At 39.3% G+C, this 9,536-nt stretch overlaps 1 protein-coding gene across 1 annotated transcript; it reads right to left on the reverse strand.

Moving 5' to 3' along the window:
* Nucleotides 1–1,235: 1,235 nt before the first annotated feature.
* On the reverse strand, nt 1,236–6,847 carry LOC121348353 (ovalbumin-like). The gene is made up of 7 exons (XM_041427757.1): nt 6,680–6,847; nt 6,078–6,125; nt 4,670–4,798; nt 3,779–3,896; nt 2,809–2,951; nt 2,368–2,523; nt 1,236–1,637 (listed from the first exon to the last, which is right to left on the reverse strand). Exons 1-7 carry the CDS (start codon nt 6,845–6,847, stop codon nt 1,236–1,238), a joined length of 1,164 nt encoding a protein of 387 aa, XP_041283691.1.
* Nucleotides 6,848–9,536: the final 2,689 nt, after the last annotated feature.

The following is a 9,536-nucleotide window of genomic DNA, read 5'->3' on the forward strand; positions in this document are numbered from 1 at the left end:
TTCTTTTATTGTGTTAAGAAACAAAAAATCAATTATGTGCATGAAAATGAGTAAGATATGATTAGAGTGAAAACAGGTCATAATATTGTGCCAATGGAACCATACTTGGAGATGCTAGTGGACACATTGGAAAAAAAGACAGAGAAAATTAGGATTCTCATGTGTTTCTTGAAAACAAGAGATGTAGTCTTGAATTACCATAGGAACAAAGAATCCCAGCTACATTAATGGAATAATAATGCTCTTGAGTTTTGAACAACTGAGAACTTTCCAGGAACAAACTGAAGTTTACTTGCTAAGCAAGATCGACAGAGATGGGAATTATTTTGAAAGCTGTGTTTTTTCACAAAACTCCCCTGGGGAAATCAGATTCTTTAACACCACTATCAAGATTTTTCTCAAAAATAAAAATATTCTCAAATTTGGAGTGACTTCCAATATTTTAAACAAATATTCATGTAACTCTTTTCCTTGGCAGTTGAGTCCTGGATCATCCAGATATCCATGTTTCAGGCTTTGAAGCTATACTCTATGACAAGACATAACTGCACCTAGACAAAGTTAGATCTCCTTGAACATTCTGAAGTGGAAGGGAAACTCTCCCTGACTTTGGAAAGTCTCTGGAAGAAATTCAGTATTACATAAGGTACTCATGGTGAGAGGACAGCTCTGGTCATAGTGGATATGTGCACCATTTCCCAACAGATAAGTAAAAAATAAGAAAAATTTACAAATTTACATAGGCACCAATTAATACCTGCATAGCAGAATCTTGTCCACAAGCATCTTCTCCAGACTGAGGATTTCAAAGCCAGTGTTTTGGGAACTACATGGGTTTCTTAGCAGGATAGTACCAGGGAATGGGATGAGCATAGCCCATGGCTTTCTACATAATGGAATACCAAAGACTTGGAGCCGTGTCTGCAATTCCTTCCTCAAGTGAAAATCATGTGACCTCTTCCTGGCCTGTGAGGGCCTCTATTCTCTGAGGGCTTACTCTTTACTTGACTCAGTCCCCACTGAAACCTGTCAGTCTGAGAAGGGAAAGGAGCAAACACGCTGCTGTTTCCTCACCTGCACGTGTCTCTGTGCTATGGAAGCTTCAGGAAAGGGCACGACTTAAGAGTAGCCTTTCCACTTGCAGAAAATATTGGAGATGAGATTATGCTACAATACTAGAGTAAAAGGGGTCTGTTTCTAAGGGGTAGGCAAGCATTATTCCAGCCCTCTTCTCTTCATGGATAACAATATCTACCAAAGAAGAGGATCAGGTTGCTTGGATTGTGTTTGATCAAGAAAAGGAATGGGTGGTCAGCCCTGAACTCTTCAAACTCAGAGGAAGGCTGGATGTCTTCTGTGTCATCTGCTGACCCAGCCTCCTCAGTGCCCTCTTCAGTGACTTCCATGTACGCCTCGTGGATGGCCTCAGATACCCTCAGGCCCTCTGCTGAAGAGATGCCAGAGAGGTTGGCCGAGGGGCTGAACAGGTCGGTCATACCCAAGGATGTCAGGACAGATGTGAGGTTATATTTCTCCTCAATCTTCATGCGTGGGAGGTACACTTTCACCTTCTTCTTTAACATCACATTGGAACTGGTCCACTCAGCAAGTTTTTCAAAGCTGATTTTGTTCTCAATCTGCAAAGAGAGGCAGGGAATGAAATGTGGGTTGCAAATCCAACTTCTTCCTATCATTCATTTCTGTCAAGGCTATCATAAAAGTAAAACCCCAACCAGAATGGTTCCTGCAGCTCATCCTGTTGGCATCCTTCTGGTATTTTATTAATTGCCTCTCCAGTACTGCCTGTGTCACTCTCCTTTTATTCAGATTTTTACCAACTTAACACAACTCCCTTTGTCCAAGTATTGTTGTGTCTTATGAGGCACAAGCCAACAGTTTCACAGCCTAGCGAATTAGTCAGCTTGTGAAAGATTGCAAAAACAAGACCATGAAAATTTACCTACAGTTGGTAGCAGCTAACAAATGCAAAATCTTCTACATCTGTAATAACTCTATTTTATAATTTAAAATTACTGAAATATGAGTAATTGTTCATATATTATGGACTGCATTGATTTTTCTTCTTTCTTGAGTGCAGATCAATAATTTTATAACACTGCCTGTATAGCAACATCATCTTCTGCAGGGCTACAGCAGCACTACACTGCTTTACCTTCATTTCATAAAACTGAGCTCAGAACTCTCCTCAGAGGCTCTGCCTGAGCACCTGGGCACATTTTGTGCTCCCCCGCCTGCTCTGCACAGCCGTGGGGCGGGCAGCTGCGATGTCAATGGGCAGCAAAAGGTCTGACAGCAGCCAAGCCCCACTGAGCCACAACTCTTCTGCTTGCCCTGCCAGGGCCATACCTGTGCCAGGCCAGAGATGTCATCAGGCAGCAGCACCAACAGGCTCAGCTCTCCGCTGGCATAGGGAAGCTCCAGGATCTTAATTTTATCTTCAGCCACTCTTCCCACTCTGAAGGTGCTGTTCTGATACATCATTTGCACGGTTCTGCTCTCTTGCTGCAAAAACAAAAATGTGTCAGATGATGTGATGTGGGAGCAATATTTTTCTTTGGTCAGACAAATGTACAAGGTCTTTGAAAGGACAGGACTCAATCTTCAATCATGATGCCCTTTGAGAGGAGCTGTGTCTCCATTTTTGTCTCATCTGCTGGTTTGCTCTGTCAGACACAGCTATCGTAAATCTGACAGCGAGGCACCCATGTAAATCACCCCCCAAATGCTAACAGAACTGTAAATACAACAAATACACATCTGGCCAGAAGCTGTGTCTGTGCCCCCCACCTCTGTCACATTGAAGGGCACTTCCTGCGTGTGTTCTTCTTTAAACGCGGTCTTCCATTTTCCTTTGAAGTAAATGGCATTCACAAGGACCAGCGCAGTCTGAGGATTAACAGAGCTTGGTTCAAGGAAATCCTGGATCTGTCCTTTAAGAAAGAGGTAGGGCAGAAAGTGGTAAGTTTCATAGCAGTAGTCTTGTGTTTTAGAAGTCAATCAATATGCTGCTCCTTCACTTTACTTCTCCAAAAGTCTGCACATTGAATTAGGGTTCAGAAGGATGATTTAATAATACACTGAACGGCTGGCACCTGGCCAGACATTTCTGCAAGAGGACAGGTGGGTTCAAGAGTGTTATAGATTCCCAGGAACATTTCTAACCAGCGCTTGGAAAAAATAAATATTTATATAGAAAAGAAGGAAAGGGAGAGGGAAGAACCAACACAAATTTTCTCAATATGATTGTTTCTCACAATTCACTCTAGGTTTTTCCTCCCACCTCAACACAATAAGTGCACACAAGCTTCTGAATCATTGCTTTCCCTCCATCAGTTTAGTATGCATTACTTTCTCCCCTGGAAACCCATTTCTTACCTATCCAGCACATCCTTGTAAAAATATGCCAATATTCTAGAGATTCTGGGAGTAACCTTGCATGAGTTAATCTCTCCAGATACAAAAAAGAATGCATATATAATGTGCATATTAAGTGTGCATATCATGGCACCTCTGCCTTTGCCAGATGTATTTAAAACACTCTGTCACTGCCACACAGGTGCAATAGTCATCCCCCTCCACAGAAAATAGCCAGTAATGGGAACAGGAAGAGGAAATTTCTCCTCTAATGTTTAGTCCTTTCAGAAATTGCTAAAATACAGCTGTATTTTAAAATATGTTAAATACATTTTAAAATATGTTAAAATACAATTGTATTTTATACAGGCAGGAGTATATCTCATAGTCTTGTTGGACTTACCATTTGTCTGATTTTTCACCCAGGAATTAATGCGCTGTCTGGCTTGATTTGATGCTGTTTTGAAGTTGACCATTTCTAGACCAGATCTGTACAGTTTCTTCACACATTTTAAGTAGATCTGTAAAGACACCAATTAATTGTAGCTAGTGAACTAGTAATTTTTTAGAAACAATATGAAAGTAACATAAAATATGACTAATAAGATTTTTATATTGATGTCATGGTTAAGGTGTTCTCGTTGCTTACTTCCTGAAAGAATTTGCTAAAACTGGACCAGGAAAATTATTTTGTTTCATGATAATTTCAGATTTGACATCTTTAGTATGTGACCAGTTTAGAGCATGTATTAAAAATATTTTAGAGTTTCTGGAAGGAAGCCTGATCCAAACCCCCTGTTTTCAGGTTAATTTTACACTGCTTTATCATCTTTAAGTCCGCTTCCATTTATCAAAGCATTTTCCTTATTTTTAAACATAAGAAGTTCTTTGATTTAGAATATTTGTATTTTTTGTTTTGAAAATGTGAAAGAAAGATTTTGACACTTTCAAAATTTGGTTTTAAGGTGAGTTTTCAAGTGAAGAAATACGCTAAAGTCAAATTATTTTCTGAAAAAAACTCCAACAACCAGTTAAAATGAAATGCTTTGGGGGAGCAAGTGGCGATTGAGGAGTTACATTACTAATAATTTTTTTTGTTACTCCATTCATTTTTTAATAGGGCCATATTTTTGCTTCAAAATATTTTCTATTCTAGGCTGTTGCCAGGGCCATGGCAAAGGGAAAAACCATGTAAATCCACAACCAGTAGGGACTATTGGATTAACTGGTCACCTACTCTGGCCAGTCCTCCTGGATTAGAGAATTTTACAGGGTTTAGCAAGAGATCACTTACCGGTAGGACCTGACTTGTCTTCTCAGCATAGAGTCTGTTGGCAATGTGCAGTGAATAATTGGCTTCTGGCGCAGTGATATCAGAGAGAATTTCTTTAAACAGTAGGTGGATATTCACAGACTTGCCACACTGAGTTGTTGATAAGAAGACAGAAAAGTATAGCTTTTAGGTTATTTTATGAGAAAGAGGATTATTTATAAGGTACAAATAACATGGGAAAACACACAGTGTTTGGACATTTGCAAATGAACATGTACTAGATCTAAGAGTTCCATGGGAGGGATGTTCAGTATAAGCAGCTAATGATGTATAATTCATTCACAGCCCTATTATGCCACTCATTCTAGAAGTTAATTATTGAAATTGGTGACTTTTCATAGGTACAAAGCCTCTAAATCCCAGGCACTTCTTGCATTTTCATGGCATTTTTTGCAGAAGCAGCAGATGGAAGAAGAGAGCTAGATGGCAAGGGAGTCAGGAAGTGTTTTGTAATACAGTGAAAAAAATGGATCACCTGTCTCAAGTTCCAAGAATGGTGACACAGGCTAAAAGCATGTAAGAAAACTGCACAATGATAAACAGTAGATGGGACTTTATTTTTTGAGAATAGTTGTGTTGAACATCTCTCTAAATGCTTAATGAGTCCCTAAATGTTCTAGCTTTTTTTTTCTTTGTTAAAAAAAAAAAAAAAGTCTCATCTTTTTTTAAGTCCCACCTTGTGTTTTGGATCCCAAGTAAATGGGGACACACCAGGTTCCATGGCTTTTGATATCTTTACAGAGGCAGCAGATTAACATGGACAGAAGTTTACAGGTGGTATCAAGGTACTGGGACTCTTCATGGTTCTCTCGGGGTAGCAGTGGGAATTGGAGGCTGGAAAAGTCACTATAGCTTTGTAAGAGTGTGGTTACTTTCCATCCTTTGGGGATTCTGGGCTCCTTTCTGCTGTCCCACTTTAGAGCCTTAGCTGCAAATCTGCCTACTGTACCCCAGCTTCAGGTACTGAGACCCTTTCAAGGGCTGTAGCCCAGCAGCACTTGCAGGTGTGGAGTTCATTTACACCAAAATGTATCCTGGTGCCCAAAGCACCCTATCCTGTCCTGTCACGTGCAATATGTGCAGCCTGTCTTCTTTTTCTGGTGATGTTTTGGGGGTTTTTTTGTGTTCATTTTGGGTGGTTTTTGTTTGTTTGTTTTTGTTGATGTTTGTTGGCTTGGCATTTTTTTTTTGTTGCTGTTGTTCTTTGGGTTTTGGTGGTTTGTTGTATTTTTTTTAACTTACATCTCTTAAATTAAGAGAATTCGCTAAAGTTTGGCAAGGTGTTGAAACTACTAAAAGCACTATCAGAACAGTCTATTCTCAGGAAAAGAATGTGAAAGAGAAATCAATGTACCTTAGATTTCTGTACCTTGGTCTGGATACTTCCAAGTCCTGCAATTTTGTCAAAGTGAAGAACCTGCAATTGAAAGTAGAAATTAGGTATGTGAAGTCCACTGTCAGTCACTGGTATTTGTGCTAAAACTGTAGGTTTTCAAAACTAAGCAAGTCTGATTAGCACAAAGATAAGCTGAGAAATTTCATGTGAGCTTTAAACCAGGCACGACTGAAAATTTGTGATTGTGATCTTCAGCTTAGGTCCCTTTTTTTCCATGGCATTGTCCATAAATCAGCTACAGCCTTACAGCATTGTATTTATAACTGTGACTCTTGTTTTCCGAATGTTTCATCTTTTGTGTGTCTCAAGTTGTTCTTTCCACCTGGAAGGAATCGAGTCTCTGAGATAATATAAGCTGAAGCAAGAGACCTGCCTTAACCATCCTCCAAAACTGCTCTTTCTTAATGAAGACCAAAGGTGGTTCTTGCACTTTGTGGGGAAATGCAAGAAGTGAAAAGTAGCTCCAGAATATGGAAAGCCATTTTTTGCTAGGCAGGTTTGGAAGATATAAATGGATAATCTGCTGCCTCTTTGAAAGGGATCAAAGAGAGTTTGTACCCATTTATGTAACTTACCTTCTCCATCTGATACTCAGTGTTGTTTCTTGCACCCAGATAGACCATGGCCAAGGCTGCAATCATGCTCAAGGGGCAATAAAAGATGTTGTCGTTGGGATGGTGAAGTTTCACTTCTTTGAATACATCAAAACAAAATTCTGCATTTGCTGCACTGATGGAGCCCATTGTGAAACCAGTGTTTCCTAAAGCAAACAGAAATACGACTTTATGGTCACAATATGTAGTGCTTGTTTTAAGGAGTATTGCCAATAGCCCAGAAACTGCCAGTTCATTGCTGGTTTTGTGATGCTGAAGCAATGAATGATGTGAAGCCTACAAATTCTGTGATCATTAGAAATATTGTAGCTCCTGATCCATTTACATACAAACATGTGTTTGTTTCCTTTCAACAAGATCCTATCAGCAAAATAGTACCTTCTACTTGCCTTTTAGGAAATAGAAAGTTTCATCCACCCTTCAATATGATAAACATTGAATGAGTTTCCCTGTGGCCATCCAGAGGGCTCTGAATGGTGTTTGAGGCAATACAAATGTAATATTTAATTTGTTCTGTGGCTGCTCTCGATCTTTAAATCAAATGTAGTCAACTCCCTACACTCTTTGTGTACTTCTCACTGTTGCTTAATACAACCAGCCATAAATTTGGAGGTTGCTTTTCTGTAGTTTATAGCAATAATACAAGCTGTAACACGGCTGCTTGGATGTTGGTATATAAATTTAGGGTTTTCTTGTGGTCCTGTTTCAGACATTTAATCACTACTGATGCTTTTTAGCACAATCATGCATATCTATATATATATATGTATATATATATATATATATATAAAAAAAATGGGTTTTGTCAGGGAGAGAGATTGAGAAAAGAGACATGTCTTTACCCCCAATTATAATAATTATAAAATGATAGTTTTTAATGTGACAACAGGTTTTAAATGGAAAAGAACTATTTCTAGTCAGTGCTGTGATGAACTAGCCACATATTTTGCCCAGTGATAAGTATTTGACAGTGAAACAGTATAAGATATAATGAGAAGGCAAGGTAAAATTACTGTATATACTGTCTTTTTACATACCTGTCTTGTACTTACCTTAAGGTTCTTAAATATAATATAATTTTTTTTCCATCTTAAAGAATACAAATTAGAAATTACATTTTCTTGGAGAAATACTTACCCCACAAACTTCAAAGAGGCATGTAATAACCCAGCTTGCCAGGTGCAGCTAAACAGCTCCCTGAACTCTTGGTGATATATACAGCAAGTCTTTGAGACACTCCCACTGTTGCCTTCAAGGAGTCATCTTCAAACGCTGCCTTTTGTCACGATTCATTGCACCTTGAAACATTGAGCAGGACAATGTTAAGCTGGTATTCTATCTGCAGCAAGTCAACCTTATTTATTACATAAAACCTGATTTAAAAATGAATTATTTAAGCTTTTGCTGTAACCCCCTCTTCTCCTCAGTGGTGAGGTGCTCTCAGTGCTGAAGGCACTCTAACACAGTACTCCCACCAGTCATGAAGGGAAGGGTGGATGCTGGGCTAAATGCTGAACATCTGATAGACATGCAACAACTCACTACAACATCTGTGCAGTGACAGAGAGAAGTTCCTCAAGAATGGTGGCCATCTGACCTTGCCAAAATAATGTAATTCCAAGTAAAGCCAGCTGCAGCATGGTCATTCTACTGGGAGGGGTTTGAAATGGATGGGGTTTTTTTCCATGTTAGAACAAACTCAAAACTTCCTGTGTAGTTTTCAAGACTGAAAGGTTTTTGGTCTGACAAAATGCAGAAATATATCCCTGGAGTGCAGACTGGTGTGGTGTATGACTTGTACTTGTTAAAATCACAGCCACATCCATTTCTCAACCTAGGTGAGCCTGCAGTATTTTACCTGAGGCCAAACTACGAGGGTCTATAGCATAGGCATGCAGGAAGAGGGGAGAAAAGCTCCGAGGAGAAAGCACATTTTGCTAAAACCTCATTTTGATGAAAACATTTAAAGCAACAATGTTGAGATGACTTAAAGGCCTGAAGATGGGCATGGAAGAGGAAAAGATTTGAGGAACAGTTGGGAATTACATATTTCCTGGGCTGTAAGCCTGACCCCAGAGTATTCAGGTGTTCAGATATTAATTTAAACCAGCCAGTGGTATTTAAAGAATGACTAAGAGTCAGCTTTTAATTTTCATTCTGTGCAGGTCATGGCAACAAGGCCCATGCTACTTGCACAGGCCATTCCCATAGATCTTCCATACCTTGTAACTATGGCAGGTGAACAAACTACAGAATCTGTCTGCAGGAACATTCATGGTCTGTTAGACAACCATAATGCACAATATAAAATATAATTCAATTGTAACAAGCTATTACTCTTTATTAAATAATAGACTTGATGAGCAGTAAAGAAACAAATCTGGGTTCTGCAAAGTCCATAGGGGTGGATAATAGAAATCCAAATTTGTATGTGTTAAGTCACAGCATACAGCAGTAAGGGCCTCTGTGAAAAGGAAAGGGGGCTGCTTTACCCTTAACAGTGTTCTTTGCCTTGCTGAAATGCAGGGATATATGTGCAGAGACTGATAACTGAAGTGGTTTTTAGTTTCCACATTTAGAATGGAGATATTATAGCAGCAATGAGGAAGGGAAAATATGAAGACAAGGAGCTTTCCTCTGATGCTGGCATGAACAAGGAGACCAAGGAGATGGGAAAGCAGCTCTTTCCAACATTTCTCTACTCTTATTTTCACATGTAATTTCTTCTGGTTGCTCAGAAGCTACTGAACAGTGTTTGAGAGTGGTGTTTGCTTGTGATTTTGGATGGCCTCTCTGTCTGTATGACACATACTGTGTA

Source organism: Onychostruthus taczanowskii, unplaced genomic scaffold, assembly GCF_017590055.1.
Source record: "Onychostruthus taczanowskii isolate IOZ18803 unplaced genomic scaffold, ASM1759005v1 scaffold119, whole genome shotgun sequence".
Lineage (NCBI taxonomy): Eukaryota > Metazoa > Chordata > Aves > Passeriformes > Passeridae > Onychostruthus > Onychostruthus taczanowskii.